Source organism: Mustela nivalis (assembly GCF_964662115.1).
Source record: "Mustela nivalis genome assembly, chromosome: 11".
NCBI lineage: Eukaryota > Metazoa > Chordata > Mammalia > Carnivora > Mustelidae > Mustela > Mustela nivalis.
In genome coordinates this window covers 111,272,757-111,290,075 of record NC_139030.1, presented here as the reverse complement: position 1 = coordinate 111,290,075, position 17,319 = coordinate 111,272,757, and the positions used below count along the sequence as shown (strand labels likewise).

Genomic DNA, 17,319 nt, shown 5'->3' with positions numbered 1-17,319 from the left:
ACCTGCAAGCCTTCAATGTTGGTCAAACTTTCAACTTTAAAAAGAAGTATATTCTAGCTCTGGCCCCAGTTTGGCTGACTGACCATGACTGCCACCCCCATTTTAGGTTCCCATAGGAGAGTGAGAGCAGAAATGAAATTTGCCATCAGCACTATCTGCCTCAGTCTGTATCTCAGTTGTGGCCCTCTGGCCCTCCCCTCTACCCTTATCATCATTTCACTCTATGTTGGGCTATACTGCTTTCTGATTCCTAAGGAGCACTCAAAATGTTGGTTTCCATTGCTGAGCATGGCTCTTGGTTTCATAAGTTTCTTCCTCCTTCTTCTAGCCTCTTCTGGTCCTTTATGGCCCAGAGGTAGAGGTGAGGTGGGAGCCAGCAGCCCAGACTTAGTTTCCCATCTGGCAGAATTAGGTTTGCTTTAGCCTTAAGTTCTCATGTGGTTATTTAACTCTGTATGGGTGTATGTAGGTGTACTAATTTTTTTTCCTCCAAGACACCTGACATAATCTACTATAAACAAATTCCAAAAGTAGTTTATAATGGAAATAATGCCTCAAGCTGTAGAGAGGCGGTATAGACTAGTGATTAAGGGTCTGGGATGTGGGGTCAGATGACTAGGCTCAAATCCCAGCTCTTGAGGCACACTAATGGTATGACTGAATAACTTACTACAGCTCTGTATAATTCTGTGTCTCCATTTCCCAACCTGTAAGATGCAAATGGCTAATGCAGATATGTTCTCCCATTATTTTTCTTTACCAGGTAAGTAAGCTCTACTATGGACCTCTCATTTCTTGTAGGTGGCAGTTACATGACAAGGGATAGTAGAGCTGAAATATAGTGGCCCTTTTAAAGAAAAACACCAAATTATAAATAAAAACTTAGATATAGGGCCTTAGAAGAGGCCTATGCAAGTGAAGAGGGCCCCTGAGATCCACTACCTTTACTGCAGGTTTCCTCTGTCACAGTGGGAATGGTATAGAAACTACTTCCGTGTTATTCTATACTGTTATTGGGGCATATTTTTACTTAATATAGCCCCTGGCAGATAGAAAGCATGAAATCAGGGTTAGCTCTTATTATTCTTGGAGGAAAAAACAGGATCCTCTGTTGAAATAAGTGTGAAAATACTACATAGTCTTTCCCTTTTGGAAACTGATTAATTACATGTTAACATAGTACAGTCATACTATGAGAATCCAGGCGTGCCCGTAACTTGAGTCTTCTTCACTTTGCAGCTGACTGGGTCTTCTACCCATGCTCACCACCTTTTGCTTAGAAAAACAAAAATAAAAAAGAAAGTCCAGTCTGAAGTTCCATCCAATATTTTAAACACAGGTGGCTCTTGAACAACACAAATTTGAACTGCGTGGGTCCACTTATACATAGGTTGGTATTTTGTTTTGCTTTGTTTTTTATAATACAGTAATGTAAGTGTATTTTCTCTTCCTTGTGATTTTCTTAATAATATTTTATCTAGCTTACTTTATTGTAAGAATACAGTATATAATACATATAACCTACAAAATGCATGTTAATTGGCTATGTTCTTAGTAAGGCTTCTGGTCAACAACAGGCTATTAGTAGTTAAGTTGGGGGTGACAAAAGTTATACATGGAATTTCAACTGTGTAAGGGGTTGGTGCCCCTAAGCCCTGTGTTATTCAAGAGTCACCTGTAGTTCTTTTGGAAAGCGTATGGGTTTTCTTGAATAAAAGTGTTTGGGTTCTCTTGCATAAAATACCCAGTCTTTTATCTATCCTCTTCCCTCTTCCCTCCTCCAAGAAGGTCAGGTGTCTGAAATGAGATATATCATTATTGTATTGAGAGGTATGTGGCTGAAGGAATGGGGGCAAGATAGGCTCCTGGCATTCCTAGGGCTCTACCTTCACTGCCTCCTTTGCATGCTGGGCAACCTATCTGCCTAGCGGCTTGTAGTAAGATGCTCTTCCTTTTAGGCTTAGGCAAAGACACTCGCAGGACTCACTGATGGACTCAGCTTCACTTTCAGCCCTTGATGGTGCTACGGACCAGAGCCTCTCCAGCTTTAACATGAATAAAAACCACCAGGACAACTTGTTAAAACACAAATTCCTGGACATCACCCCCCCCCCCGCCACCACCACCCATCCCAGAGATTCGTGTTGAATAGGGTTAGGTAGGAGACTTTAAATTTCTGAAAACTCCTAGGTGGCAATGGTGCTAACACAGCCCATCCCGGGGACACGTACTGAGTTGGAAATGCTCCCTTCTGACTCTGTGGCTGCATCAGAGCTCTGCCTGTGCAGTCTGCCCTGAACCACCTTCTGGCTATGGCCACCTTGCCTGCGTGGCTGCCATTTGAAAAGATTCTCAGGCAGGAGATTGAACCTCTCAGTATCCCTCTGTCTGATCACGCTATGTCAACCTGTTGCAATGGCTCCATGTGGGGGCGGGGTGGGGGGTAGCCTGAGAGAGCGCCGCTCCTTTACCTTTGGCATTTCCCTGATGTACTGAAGACTCGTCCCCATCTCCCCAAGTCAGGGGAGTGGAGCAGTTTTCATGTTTTTCTCGCTGTCTGCCTCTCTTCCCTGAATCTCCTTCTCATTAATTACTGGGTCTGAGAAAAGAGAAGGTTGTTTATATATTTCTCTCACACCATAATCCTCTCCTCAAAACCCTTCAGCAGTCTCCCATCTCACTCAGAATAAAAGCCCAAATCCTGATGCAGACCTCTGAGATCCCACATGGCCTGGCCGCTTGGTTCCTCTCTGATCCCACGACTCTAGCTCTTCTCCTGCCCATTCTTCTGTTCACTCTGGCTTCCTCAATGCCCCATGAGCCCCAGGAACACTGCTCTATGATCTTTGCCACACCTATTAACAATATCTTGAGAACACAGTTTGGGAGACTCAGACTAGGAAGTAGTTAAATATTCATAAAATATAATGAGATACTGTCACTTTGTTAAACTGAAAAGTAAAAGACATGCCATTAAGCAGAACTCAAGTACTTGTACGAATAAAGGCACAGTCATCGAAGCAATTTGAAATTGTTAAGACCTCAACCCCAAGGAGATAGCACCTCACTGTCAAAACGGTTGAAATAAAAATCACAAGAAACAGCGAGTGTTGGTGAGGATGTAGAGGAAAATGAACCCTTGTGCACTGTTGGTGGGAATGAAAACTGGTGGAAACACTGAGAAACAGTGTGGAGGTTCCTCAAAAAGTTAAGAAAAAATAAAATAAATACCTTACAATCCAGTACTTCCACTTCTGGGATTTAAGGATACAAAAGGATCTGAAAACACTAATTCAAAAAGATACATGTGCACCCCTGTGTTTATGGCTGCATTATTGACAATAGCCAAGATATGGAAGCAACCTGGGTGTGTACTGAGAGATGAGTGAACGCGGATGTGGTACATACAAACAATGGAATATTATTCAGCAGCAAAAAAGAAAGAACTCTTGTCATTTGCAACAAAATGGATGGATCTGGAGGGTATTATGATGAGTGAAACAAGTCAGTCAGAGAAAGATAAACACATATGATTTCACCTATATGTAGGATCTCAAAAAACAAAACAAATCAACAAACAGATACTTAAAAACAGAGAACCAAGTGGTGATGGCCAGAACGGAGAAGGGTGGAGGGGATGGGTCAAACAAGCGAAGGGGACTAAGAGTTGAAAAATATTAAGACCTGAGTCTTAGAGCTAGAAAAAATTAGGGCTGAAACTTCGTTTGGTCCCTTACCTGCTGTGTGACACTGGGAAAATTACTTAACCTTTCTAGTCCTTCTTATACTTGAAAGGAGTGTAGGCAGTCCTCACTTTGCGCAGTTCCAACATGTACACATTTCAGCCAGCCTCATTTAGTTAAATAACACCAGTTTCCCAACAATGCAGTTCAAATTTCAGCTACCACACATAGTAGCCATGACAAATTTCATAAAATACAAATTTTGTTACTAGCATTTCTGTTTCAAATGTCTGTGTAAATAACAGAAGCACATCTTGGTCAATAACCAATCACATCACCGTTTTCAGAGTCTGTCCATAATAGGCACTGTGCACCTGCCATCAGTTCATGCACACACCACAAGGCCTGTGGTTGTGCTGTCTTGTTGGCTCCCAGTGATAAAACACATGTGACATTTTATAAAAATCACTGACCAAAAGAAGATTCTGGCCAAAAAGATGAAATGCAGCAAAGAAATGAAAAGCAGTAATGCTGGAAATGAAATTAAAACCAAACATAAATGGAGTGACCATGGGACTGTAGCCATTGCTGCCCCTGGAGAGACCCTAGACCTGCAAGCAGAGACACTTAGAGAGGCTGCCTTAGCAACAAATGAGCAAAGTAATCACGAAGAGAAAGAGCAAGATGTCCCAGAGGAAGAGATGCTGGCAAGAATCTCCCACCACAGGAAGTCTCTAAGGTACTGCATGATGTTGGTAGAGGATAAAATAGGAGAAGCTGGATCCCGCTGAGAAAGGCGCATGCCCATTTGCCAAAGAACAGAGAGGATGCTGGCTCTGATGAGGGAACAGGAGGCTGGCTGAGGACAAAGCAAAAGCTGGCACCTTGCACCCCCTCTCCACCCACTCCCCTCGGTAATATGTGTGACATTTCTCAGGCACCCCTGACTGCCCTAAAAGAAAAACAAATAGTTAACTTGCAGAGATCACAATCTTGCAAGACAGGATTCTCCCTTGGTTTACTAATGTCCTAGAGATTTACAACAAAGAAGCTATCTTAACAATAGCACAATTTCCAGAGGCAAATAACTCAGTTCCTCAAGACCTAAATAAAGTTAAATTTCTTCTAAACCCAAATCTCACTAACAAGGACACTTGATAGGAGAAATGTGAAACTTTATCTCTAGATCTCCAAGATAGTGTCGAGAATCATTCCCAAGCATATGACCCACTGTTATACATCTAAAGGGTTCTCTACAAGAAGACTTTTACTACTAGTAATAAATAACCTTTCTCCCAACAATAGCTAGCCCCTCAAGTTCCTGGAGACCTTGCTTCCAAAATTCCTTGGAGACTAACATCATCCCCTTTGGTCTCACCTACCCAACTCCTGTGTATATAATCAGCCACTCCTCAGGATAACGGGCAGCATCTCCGTCTGCCCACGGGTCTTGTCCCCGTGCTCTAATAAACCATCTTTTTGCACCAAAGATGTCTTAAGAATTCTTTCTTAGCCATCGGCGCCGAAACTCACCCCACTGAACCTCATCTAGGTTCGAGAACTTCATCAGCTCCACTGTAAGATACACGACGGGAGGATGGAGGCTGGGGCTGATCACACTTTTCTCGATGAGCGTTTACTGCTTTCTGTTTATAACTTGGTCTCAATAAGAAACAAAACACATAAGTTCTGTGTGTTTCTACTGTTTTAAATTGCAGGATGCTAATTTACTGATTTTATGAATTGTTTGATTTCCCTGTATATTTAGAATCTAACAATAGGAGAATTTTTAAGTTCTAACAAAACTTTTTTTAAAGAGTTTATTTATTTATTTGACAGAGATCACAAGTTGGCAGAGAGTCAGGCAGAGAGAGAGGAGGAAGTAGGCCCCCTGCTAAGCAGAGAGCCTGATGTGGGGCTCGATCCCAGGACCCTGAGATCATGACCTGAGCCGAAGGCAGAGGCTTTAACCCACTGAGCCACCCACGTGCCCCTGACAAAACATTTTTAGAGTTATGGATCATTGCCATTTTTCCCATTGATTATTAGAATCTCTGGACAGTTTCAGCCTACACGGTCATGTGTATAGTCTTGTATTACCTCCCATGCAAAAGGAAAACCACCTGGATAATAAAATAATTTACCTTTCAGGGCTTAGGTCCAGATGACGTGAAACCCTGCATGGCAAGCATTGACTATGTGGTCTGGTCTGCATTAGGCTGTAAAGGAATGTTGTTTATTTTATGGGATGATTCTTTATTCTAGGAATTTTGAGGACTTATAGTTACATATGACTTATTTTTAAATTATACTTGGATGCTTTATTATTGTTGGAGATGTTTTTAAAAATATATTCCAAACTAAATACCTAAGCATGTTCTGTGGAAGAATTTGTGATAGCTATTCTCCCCTCCAAAACAACCACAAAATTTAGGAGTTGTTCATGAAAGGGAAACACGGCATTTATGAGCACTTCCATTAGGAAACATTTCAAAAGGATTCAAATCCATTATAAATAAGACATTATTGTTTCATTTCCTTATTTTATTTTTGCCTCTCCCTGAGTTTTCCTTTAGAAAATAAGAAGTGTCAAGTTCCTATAATAGATGCTGTTAGAGATTAAAGAATAAACATTCTCTGAAGCTCATTTGGGGAATTACTCATGAAAGTGCCTAGAACGATTACAGAAAGGGGGACTTCTCAAAGGAATCAGCACAAGGCTGATGGGGGTCTTAGATGGGGGTCATGGGACCCAAGAAAAGCCCTGGAAACAGGAAGTAATTATGTGCCTGTTATTTAACTGTTGGTCACATATTAAAGATAGAGGCTGAAAATACCCAGGGGATGATTTTTGTTGGTTACATGATCACGCGTCCTGAAGTAGAGGAAAGCTCCTAAGAGGCAGCTGGCTGAGTGAGCTTTTTCAGAGGGGCAACTCCCGAGAGTTTTTTTGGGTGGGCGAGCAACATGGGAGTTTTGATGTTCTTGAAAGACAAGATACTTGCTAGAGCATCCAGGTGGGCTGCTGAACTGATTGATAAACTGATAAAGTGTGGCTTGCATCACCTCCTGTCCTCTTGCACAAGGGAGAAGTAATACCTGTTCAACCATTAAAATGGTTCACTTTTTGGGAACAGGTATTCTTTTTTTTTTTTTTTTTAATTTTTTATATTTATTTTCAGGGTAACAGTGTTCATTGTTTTTGCACCACATCCAGTGCTCCATGCAATCTGTGCCCTCTCCAATACCCACCACCTGGTTCCCCCAACCTCCCACCACCACCACCCCGCCCCTTCAAACCCCTCAGATTGTTTTTCAGAGTCCATATTCTCTCATGGTTCACCTCCCCTTCCAATTTCCCTCAACTCCCTTCTCCTAACTCCCCATGTCCTCCATGCTATTTGTTATGCTCCACAAATAAGTAAAACCATATGATAATTGACTCTCTGCTTGACTTATTTCACTCAGTATAATTTCTTCCAGTCCCGTCCATGTTGCTACAAAAGTTGGGTATTCATCCTTTCTGATGGAGGCATAATACTCCATAGTGGATATGAACCACATTTTCCTTACCCATTTGACCATTGAAGGGCATCTTGGTTCTTTCCACAGTTTGGTTGACCATGGCCATTGCTGCTATAAACATTAGGGTACAGATGGCCCTTCTTTTCACTACATCTGTATCTTTGGGGCAAATACCCAGTAGTGCAATTGCGGGGTCATAGGGAAGCTCTATTTTTAATTTCTTGAGGAATCTCCACACTGTTCTCCAAAGTGGCTGCACCAACTTGCATTCCCACCAACAGTGTAAGAGGGTTCCCCTTTCTCCACATCCCCTCCAACACGTTTTTTCCTCTCTTGCTAATTTTGGCCATTCTAAGTTGTGTAAGGTGGTATCTCAATGTGGTTTTAATTTGAATCTCCCTGATGTCTAGTGATGATGAACATTTTTTCATATGTCTGATAGCCATTTATATATCTTCATTGGAGAAGTCTCTGTTCATATATTCTGCCCATTTTTTATATGATTGTCTGTTTTGTATGTGTTGAGTTTGAGAAGTTCTTTATAGATCCTGGATATCAACTTTTTGTCTGTACTGTCATTTGCAAATATCTTCTCCCATTCTGTGGGTTGCCTCTTTGTTTTGTTGACTGTTTCCTTTGCTGTGCAGAAGCTTTTGATCAGTGGCTTTCTTATACACTAACAATGAAAATACAGAAAGGGAAATTAGACAATCGATTCCATTTACTATAGCACCAAGAACCATAAGATACCTGGGAATAAACCTAACCAAAGAGGTAAAGGATATGTACTCGAGGAACTATAGAACACTCATGAAAGAAACTGAAGAAGACACAAAAAGATGGAAGACCATTCCATGCTCTTGGAACGGAAGAATAAACATTGTTAAAATGTCTATACTGCCTAGAGAAATCTATACTTTTAATGCCATTCCAATCAAAATTCCACCGGTATTTTTCAAAGAGCTGGAGCAAATAATCCAAAAATTTGTATGGAATCAGAAGAGACCCCGAATCGCTAAGGAAATGTTGAAAAACAAAAATAAAACGGGGGGCATCACATTACCTGATTTCAAGCTTTACTACAAAGCTGTGATCACCAAGACAGCATGGTACTGGCATAAAAACAGACACACAGACCAGTGGAACAGAGTAGAGAGCCCAGATATGAACCCTCAACTCTATAGTCAAATAATCTTCGACAAAACAGGAAAAAATACACAATGGAAAAAAGACAGTCTCTTCAATAAATGTTGCTGGGAAAACTGGACAGCTATATGTAGATGAATAAAACTCGACCATTCTCTTACACCGTGCACAAAGATAAACTCAAAATGGATAAAAGACCTCAACGTGAGACAGGAATCCATCAGAATCCTAGAGGAGAATATAGGCAGTAATCTCTTCACAATCAGCCACAGCAACTTCTTTCAAGATATGTCTCCAAAGGCAAAGGAAACCAAAGAGAAAATGAACTTTTGGAAACAGGTGTTCTTAAAGCAGCAGCAGTTGAGCTAAGACTGCAACCTAGTGGTGAGATTGTGATGGGGGAAAGTGGCTGAGTTCATTTGGACTGTTGAGAACGTGGCATCAGAATTCAAAGTGACAGTGACCTCAAAGGAGAAGTGTGCTTGTGCCCCGTCCCGTCCGGGAAGACTGAGCTCCAAATCCTGTCATACCTGGGCTAGAATTGGAGGAAGGATGACTAGAACCGGCCCTCTGATGCTGTTCACTGTATGTAGCATTTTCTATGTTCTTTGAAGCTTCTGTTCGCTTCTCTGTTTCTTTAAAGATGATGTAGAACCATGCCAATGCCGCTTTCACTTATCTGCTCACACTCGTCATTTCTTCTATTTACTTGTGTAATCCATTTCGTCTTAACGTAGACTTTTAGTTGCTTTTGTTTTGGGGATTGAACCAATTCAAATCCTACTGTTTCTTACTCCAAGTAAGTTTTTCATGTAAAGTGATTCTAAGTATCATTCTCATTCTTTGACTCACCAATCATGTTCAGTTTTTTCCAGTTTGATGTAGCTTTTATTTCTTGGAAATGCTTATTCCTAGTTGTACTGACCCGCGATTTCTTAGGCTATGGTATTGACGTGGAGAATGGACTGACAACGAGCCATGCGCAGGCTGTGATCTTATTGAGATCATTACTTCTCTTCCACAAAACATAGACTATCCAAGAAATGTCTCTGGATGAGAATTTGAGTTGTTTAAATTACTGCGTATCTTCATTTCATTTTTAAAGTCTACTTGTATCTTAAGTTTCCTCATTCGTTTTTAAGCATACGCTTAAAATGTATTTTTTATCTTCATCATTAAATCATCCCTGTTCCCTAGTATTCTAATTTTTATTTGGTTTGTATTACCTTTCTTTCTACAGAGTTTTATTTTACCAGTAAAATTTCACCTATCATTTTTTTTCTTTGTTTGCTCCTCCCAAATCTCTTTTCTCTAGCAAAGCTTGGTATTTGGGTACGAAGTCTGGTTATTCTGTAGATAATAAAATCAGTCTAGTGCTTTCATGAAGGTTATGAAAATATAATTTTCATTTTCAAATATAAATTTCTCCACCTCAGATCTTCCACATTTGATTCCAAAGCGTTTTTCAGAAGCTGTCTTTATTTTTTAAAAGATTTTATTTATTTATTTGACAGAGAGAGATCACAAGTAGGCAGAGAGGCAGGCAGAGAAAGAGAGAGGAGGAAGCAGGCTCCCTGCTGAGCAGAGAGCCCGATGCGGGACTCCATCCCGGGACCCCGAGATCATGACCTGAGCTGAAGGCAGCAGCTTAACCCACTGAGCCACCCAGGTGCCCCTCAGAAGCTGTCTTAATTCTTCAAGTTTACGTGCTCCTGAGTGTTGGGGGTACGTGAATCCATAGCATTGTTAATGCAGACAACCCATGACTGCAAGACTCGCTGCAATGAGTTGACTGTGGGAAGCCCATCCCTGTCTGTGAGATAATGGCTTCTACATAATTCAGAGGATTTTCTTGTCTCCAGTGTCACCATAATGAAACAGTTTTGGATTTTCCTGTGCTCTTTAAAACAACGTTCCTACAAAGTACAAATTTGGACTTGATTTAAATGCAATGAGCCAACAATTCAGCTACCGTGTCATCGATTCAGAAATCAATACTGTAACCGTGAATTATGGTAGAGCTTCCTCTTTCCCTCACACTCGTGTGGGCTATAGCTTATGTCACCAATTAGTGACATAAGCTCATGGTGGTTGACATGGCACTCTGAAGGCAATTTCTACTAAAGTCAAGTTTGTGGGGCAAAATTCTTTTCTGGAAATCACTGAGCAGAGTACTGAGGGAAACAAAACAAACCCCTCCTCCCCCATAAAGTTGTTATGTTTTGAAAGAAGGAGGCAGATTAATGACACAACATGGCACCTCTTGGAGCTATAGATTTTCTTTTCTTTTTTTTTTAAGATTTTATTTATTCATTTATTTGACAGAGATCACAAGTAGGCAGAGAGGCAGGCAGGCAAGGGGGGGGGGGAAGCAGACTCCCTGCTGAGCAGAGATCCTGATGTGGGGCTCAATCCCAGGACCCTGAGACCATGACCTGAGCCAAAAGCAGAGGTTTAACGCACTGAGCCAACTAGGCACCTCTGGAGCTATAGATTTTCAACAAATTTCTTCTACAAAGCTATGAAAATAAGGAGATATAAGGAGACATTTTTGAAAAACTTCAAAAATCTTTTTAAAAACAAGATTGTTATTTATAATTCAGATTTATTTACTACCGAAGTAATGTATTGAAATGAGAGTAGATTGTATAATGGAAAGTATCATTATATAGTTAAATGTTATTAACAGGAAATCATGTTGTGTAAATACATATAAAAATACTATAGTAAACTGAAAGCATCTTTGCAGTTTCCTTTAAGAAAAAGCTTAATTCTTGAATAATTCCTTGATTCTCATATAGGAGGGAAACCCACAGGGTTTATTCTTCAGGTCTCAAAGAGCTATTTTATTTGGCAATCTAAATACATCTAAAAGAAATGTAAGGAATACTGTTTTATTTTCTCCTTCTTGAACAACAACAACAAAAATCTTTAGTTGGTGATTAATATTCTTTAGAGTCCATAATAAAAGCTCCTGGATACAGACTTGTTTAAGGGCACAGCACAATAGAGTAAGTTTCAGAACTAAGACTTTAGGTGAGGGAAGACAAAGCAAAGAAAATCTGGCCCACAAATTCACAGATTTGGAGAGGGCAGGAGTGGTAGGAAAAGGGGGGGAGAGGAGGTGGTTTTAACTTAAATGATAGACGGAAATAAATGACATCAAAAGAACTGCCATGCTCTTTTAAAAAACACACACACACTTTATAGGCTTAAATAGAGGATGGATGGCTAGCAAGGGAATATACCCACTCCCGGTCCTGAGGTTTTCAATGTATTGGCATATTTGGCCAGGAGCACGCGGGCTTAGGGGAAGCCAGCAGCCACAGAGCTCAGCACATCTCAGTGCAGCTTCCCTTGGCCACCAGAGCCCCCAGAAGAGAAAGAAACAACCGTTAACACTAGCTGCAGACGGTACACCTTTTAGGTCTGGGAAGCTTTATTTTTTCCTGTATTCTTTATTTATTTTATTTTTAAATTTTTTAAAGATTTTATTTATTCATTTGACAGTCAGAGATCACAAGTAGGCAGAGAGGCAGGCAGAGAGACAGAGGAAGCAGGCTCCCGCTGAGCAGAGAGCCCGATTCGGGGCTCGATCCCAGGACCCTGAGACCATGACCTGAGCCAAAGGCAGAGGATTTAACCCACTGAGCCACCCAGGTGCCCCTGTCCTGTATTTTTTTAATACCAGGGACATACATTATTATTTAGGAAGAACTTGGGCAATATTTGCTTTTATTGGAAAAAGCAATTAAGACATCTAGGACTCTCTGGTTCTCTAGCCTCAGTCAGCAACAAGCTCATTGAGAAGAAAAAGCAGAATGAATGCCCAGATATCCATGAGTGGTGTCCTGACTCCAGCTTTCTGGGATTTCGGAAAGTCTGTCCCCTACCACCCCAAATACTCTTTCCTCCTTCAACCTCATATCCCCAGATCACTACTCAGAGCAATAAACTGATGGGATGTAGAGATGTGAATCATGAATTTATGGATGAGAAATCTTGGACAAGCTGCATACTTGCACACATTTGAGGAGGGTGGTAAATCTTGGAGCCATCTAAACATAGCTCTTATACTACTACAGAATAAAAATTCACACGGAAAAAAAGCACCATGAAGTTTATTTGCCCCTCATGATCTGTAAGGAAGTGATTCAAAATGGGGAACATGTTTTCCTAGCAAATTCTGTCACATTTTCTCCTACCTCACCTGTTCAATGTTTGGGATAACCCTAGGTGGAGAGATCAGAAATGAGTTCCAGTCACGGTTGGCATTTCTGGTAGAACTTGCTATTCAAAGTGTGGTATGTGGACCAGTAACATGGTATCGTGTGGGGACTTGTTAAAAATGTAGACACTTAGTCTTCATCCAACACCTACAAAATTAGAATCTGCATTTAAAAAGCCTCTGGGGGGGCGCCTGGGTGGCTCAGTGGGTTAAGCCGCTGCCTTCGGCTCAGTTCATGATCTCAGGGTCCTGGGATCGAGTCCCACATCAGGCTCTCTGCTCAGCAGGGAGCCTGCTTCCTCCTCTCTCTCTCTGCCTGCCTCTCTGCCTACTTGTGATCTCCCTCTGTCAAATAAATAAATAAAAATCTTTAAAAAATAAAAAAAATAAAAAAAAATAAATAAAAATAAAAAGCCTCTGGGGATGGGGAACCTGGGTGGCTCAGTGGGTTAAAGCCTCTGCCTTCAGCTTAGGTCATGATTCCAGGGTCCTGGGATCCAGCCCCAAATCAGGCTCTCTGCTCAGCAGGGAGCCTGCACCCCCCCCTCTCTGCCTGCTTGTGATCTCTGTCAAATAAATAAAATCTTAAAAACATAAATTAAAAAATAAAAGGCCTCTGGGTGATTCGCAGCATATGACATTTGGAGAACCACTGCTTTATGTAACTTTGGGCCAGTCGCTGAATCTTTCCCCTTCTTGGTTTCTCTTCAGTCAAATGTGTAGGAAATTTAAAACTGGAAGAACCCTAGTATAAGGATTAGTGGTTTAGAGCATGGATTCTGGAACTAGTGTGTCTGAGTTTGAGTCCCAACTCTGCTGCTTACTGTGTGACTTTGAGCACGTTATGTAGCTCCCCTGGGCCCCAGTTTCCTCATTTATAAAGAAAGGATTATAGTTATATCTATAATACTATATGATATAGTCACATCTACTTCATGAAGTTGTTGTGAAAAATTGAATTTAACAAATGGAAATACTTAGGTTAGTGCTTAGTACAATGTAAGCATGATACAAGTATCAATTCTTATTATAACTTCAGATTCTTGATAACTTCCATTCTAGAACATATGGAGATGCCAACTGACAACTTTGAAAGATACGTGTGAGAGCTTTCTATTAGTGTAAGTTTGAAGAAGTGAGGAAAGCTCTATGGAGGAAGTGGGAATTTAGAATAGTTTTAGGTAATGACTAAATTCAGGCATGATTAGAGACAAAAAGCAGTAGGATATTCCGCATGAAACAGGCTTAGAGGTAGGAGTAAATATTTAGAGCAGAATAGAAGAAAGCAAGGAATCATAAAGCCTACTGGGTGCCAGGAATTTTGAAGAAGGCGTGAGGTGACTAGAGCAGAAGGCTTGTTAGGCAGTTGAGGGGCTAAGATTGCATCTTTTCAATTCCAGACTAAACACCGAGAGAAAGTGAGAGAGAGAAAGAGGGAACGGCAAAGAGACTAAAGTGATGCAGGAAAACATTAATAGACAGGAGGTCTCATGGGGAGAGAGAACAAAGGAGATAAAAAGCAAGACTGGTTACTAGACATGGAAAAAATATCGTAGAGGTGGCAGTTATAGCTCCAGGATTTTAAGTCTAAAGGACCAAGAATGGGAAGGCACCTTTAATAAAAATGAGAATAATTTAACAAAAATGAAAAAAAGCATGCTGCTTTGAGGAAAAGGTTATATTTGTTCTTGGAAGTGTTGAGTATTCGTGATGGGACTTCATCCAATTAATGATTGGACATATGTACTAGAAAATGTTGCATTTGGAAAAAGGGCCAATCACACTTCTCCCTTTTATTTTTGTATTACTGAGCACATTACTACCATGAATATAAAAGTAAAACCTCAGAATTCTAGAACAACATCTTTGTTTTCTTTATACATTTCAAATTCTCAGAATCTGCCTACTAAATATTTTTTAAGTAAGTTTAAGTGAAATGAATTGCAGTATTGGTGTTTTGTAGATCAATAAGAAAACTTGGAAGACAAGTCAGATCCATTATCCGGTGTGCTGATCCCTGACATTTACACTGGCCTCAGAGAAATTAAGAACAAATGAAACAGGCAGCCTTAAACTATTCTAAAGACTCCTAGACCTAGAAGGCAAAGATCTTCATCTTTTTGTTCAGGAAAGACACTGGCGCAGTTCCTGTCTGCGAGACGACCCACCAGCCTCAGTGATGTTGGCCACGGTCTCTTGCCTTTAATGAAACAGGAGCAGCACGACTGACAGAGCCGTGGGTTGTGTGTCATCACAGCACTGATCCCTGGGTGGAAAGTGCATTTGTGAGCAAATCGGGTACCGCCTAGCAACTATCTCTAGGCGGAGGGGCCTGGGAGTCAGCCGTGGATGCCTTCGGAAGCCACCCGCTTGTTTCTACACGCTTCATAGGATACCTGTTTTGGATCATTTGGATTCCAGTTTTAAGGTACAGTTTTCCTTATTAAACTCTTCATACCAAATATTTTGCTTTTTAGTGACTGACACACTAAACCTGATAGGACCAGTTTCCGTGGCTCGCCAAGTCTAGCGACGCAGAGGTTCAAGCCTAATGGAGTGTCTCAAGTCAGGAGCTTCTGCATTTTAGAAGCGGCTCATGTCCGCTCCTGCTGGGCCTGCCGCATCTGTGAGCGGCCTGAGACGACACCCAGGTTGACACCCACTTCTGAGAGTATAAGATGTGGTACTGAACATACCCCAGGATCTTTGAACTTCCAGCTCTCCTCCGGGGAAGCCTCCCTCCGGCCCCACTCCGCCCCTCACGACTCGCGGGCTCTGCCCGGCCTTCGCAGCAGGAGCAACTCAGCCAACCACGGTGAAGCCGGAGTTTCCAGAGGAACCGGGTTAGGCCAGAACTCGATGGGGGGCGAGGGGTAGACCCTCGAGTACGAGTCTCTCCAGGGACAAAAGCACTGGAAGCCCCAGGGAGTGCAGTGAGGGCCGCAGCCTCGTCCTGCCTGCGAGCCTCGCGACCCTCGGGCGGTTCTGCTCCCGTCGCCGCCGCTTGTTCAGAGCCGCGGGTCGTTCCAAGCTGCCGCGTGCTGTCGGTCAAACGCACGCGCTCCCTCGTCCCCGTGGCTGCGGGGACGCCGCGCCCCCTTTCCTTGCTCGTTTTCCCGCTCTGGGCTCTTCCCTCCATCCCGCGGGACCCTCTGCGAGCAGTTCCCTTCGAAAACCCGTTTCCCTCGACCCACTTACAGGATATCCCACCGCATCCGTGTTCTGTGACGTGAGGGGGAGACCCAGGGCCGTTCCCAGGGCCCCCACGGAGGCTGCTCCCCGCCGGCCACGAGGCCGCCGTCAGCCAGGACGGGCTGTGCTGCTCTCCGGGGCCGCCTCCAGGCCCTTCTGGTCGTTCCCGCGAGGAGCCGCTCACACTCGGGAGGAAACGCCGCCTCCCAGGACGTGGGGCTGACGCGGACTGTGCTGGGGACGCTGGAAGGACGACCGGCCTTTCTGACCCTCCGCTTCCACGTCTGGGGAAAGAGCGTCGGAATCTCGCTCCGGAGGTGAACGGAGCTTCACGTCCTCACAAACCTTCACTGACCGCCGTCCGCCGAGCAGCCTTCGGAGTCTGAGAAGAACGATTCCGGCCTCGTGGAGCTCGTCGCGTCGTGAGGCAGCGAGTCCTCAAGTAAATGCGCGTCAGTCACGGAGTCCCGTGTGGAAGGAAGCGGAGGCGGTGACGACGCGCCTCTTCGGAGGTACGACCCGGCGGGGACAGCGGGACGAGCGGGCGTCAGGCGGTGCGGCAGGGACGGTGCGGACACGGCGAGAAGCAGCTCGACGCCCCCCGGACAGGGACGAGGACTGTGGGGGGAGCACCGTGAGGGGAGCGCGTCGCGGCGCGCGGCGGGAGGTGTGGCGGGACGGACTTGTGGGCCGGAGCGGGACGGCCGGGGAAGGGGTTTTAGTATCACCTTGAACGCAGTGAGGAGCAGTGGTTTCCCGAAGGCCGTCAGGGGACGCGCGCCCTTAGCAGACCTCCCTGAGGAGGGCGAGAGGTCTCCCTCAAGCGGGTGAGAGGTCGTGGGGGAGACACCCGCGGACGGACGAGTCACAGGAGCAGAAGGCGCAGCGCAGGGAACACGGTCGGTGGGAGACGGAGTGGCAGACCGGACGACGGCCACAGCCCGGACGGCGCCGGCAGGGAGCCGCGCTCGGGTGAGCACCGCGGCGCACAGACCGGTCCGGTCGCGAGGTCGCAGCGCGACACGGTGCTTCCGCGAAAACTCGAGAGCTCCCTGACGACGGCGCCGGAAGTCCGGGAGTTCCGTGGTGAAAGGAATCATATTCACGGGGCCTCGCTTCCCAGTGTGTATGAGTTCACTGGGCCACGGCCTGGCCTTTCCCTCGGCCCCAAACTCCGGCTGCGCCGTCCCCTTGATGCGCGCAGCCACCGCCACTCTTGGGAGCGTCCGCATGCACGACTCCCAGGCGCCTCTGCGGCGGCTCGAGGGCAGGGACCGCCCCGCGGGTGAGACCAGACGCGCCGGAAGCTCCTCCCACCACGACTTCGTAACTTCCTCGTTCCGGCCCCACCGACGGGGTCCAGGTCCCCGCCGGGCTAGGAGATGAGAAAGGAAGAGCCCTTCAGGCTAGGGCCAAGTTGTGCAGGGAGGCTTTGAGCCTCAGGAATTTGAAATTTATCCTATGAGGAAAGAAAAGCCACACTGAACATTTACAGTCTCCTAAACATGCACAATATTCATTGAATGTATCAAAATTAAAAGATTA

At 44.0% G+C, this 17,319-nt stretch overlaps 3 protein-coding genes across 6 annotated transcripts in view; 1 reads left to right on the top strand and 2 right to left on the bottom strand.

Annotated features, from left to right (window-relative positions):
- Positions 1-17,319, bottom strand: part of SLC40A1 (solute carrier family 40 member 1) — a 747,507-nt gene that overhangs the window by 512,329 nt on the left and 217,859 nt on the right. The gene's annotated exons all lie outside the window — the stretch shown is intronic.
- LOC309844191 (uncharacterized protein) lies at positions 1,217-17,268 on the bottom strand. Of its 2 annotated transcripts, none has more exons than XM_082690565.1 (4): positions 15,781-17,268; positions 2,472-2,599; positions 1,745-1,797; positions 1,217-1,275 (listed from the first exon to the last, which is right to left on the bottom strand). In XM_082690565.1, exon 1 carries the CDS (start codon positions 17,004-17,006, stop codon positions 16,122-16,124), a length of 885 nt encoding a protein of 294 aa, XP_082546691.1. In that variant the 5' UTR covers positions 17,007-17,268; the 3' UTR covers positions 1,217-1,275; positions 1,745-1,797; positions 2,472-2,599; positions 15,781-16,121. The 2 variants fall into 2 exon arrangements, with proteins under 2 accessions (XP_082546691.1, XP_082546690.1); XM_082690564.1 differs by having other exon boundaries at positions 1,230-1,275; positions 1,676-1,797.
- LOC309844194 (small membrane A-kinase anchor protein) overlaps positions 14,901-17,319 on the top strand; it is a 75,159-nt gene continuing 72,740 nt past the window's right edge. For all 3 annotated transcript variants that reach the window (XM_082690573.1, XM_082690570.1, XM_082690572.1), the window contains exon 1: positions 14,901-15,010. The gene's annotated coding sequence lies outside the window, so the exon portion shown is untranslated. The remainder of the gene's footprint in view (positions 15,011-17,319) is intronic.

Excerpts from the sequence above, each read along its gene's own strand:
- LOC309844191 (XM_082690565.1), bottom strand. The coding sequence starts at position 17,006 with ATGCGGACGCTCCCAAGAGTGGCGGTGGCTGCGCGCATCAAGGGGACG.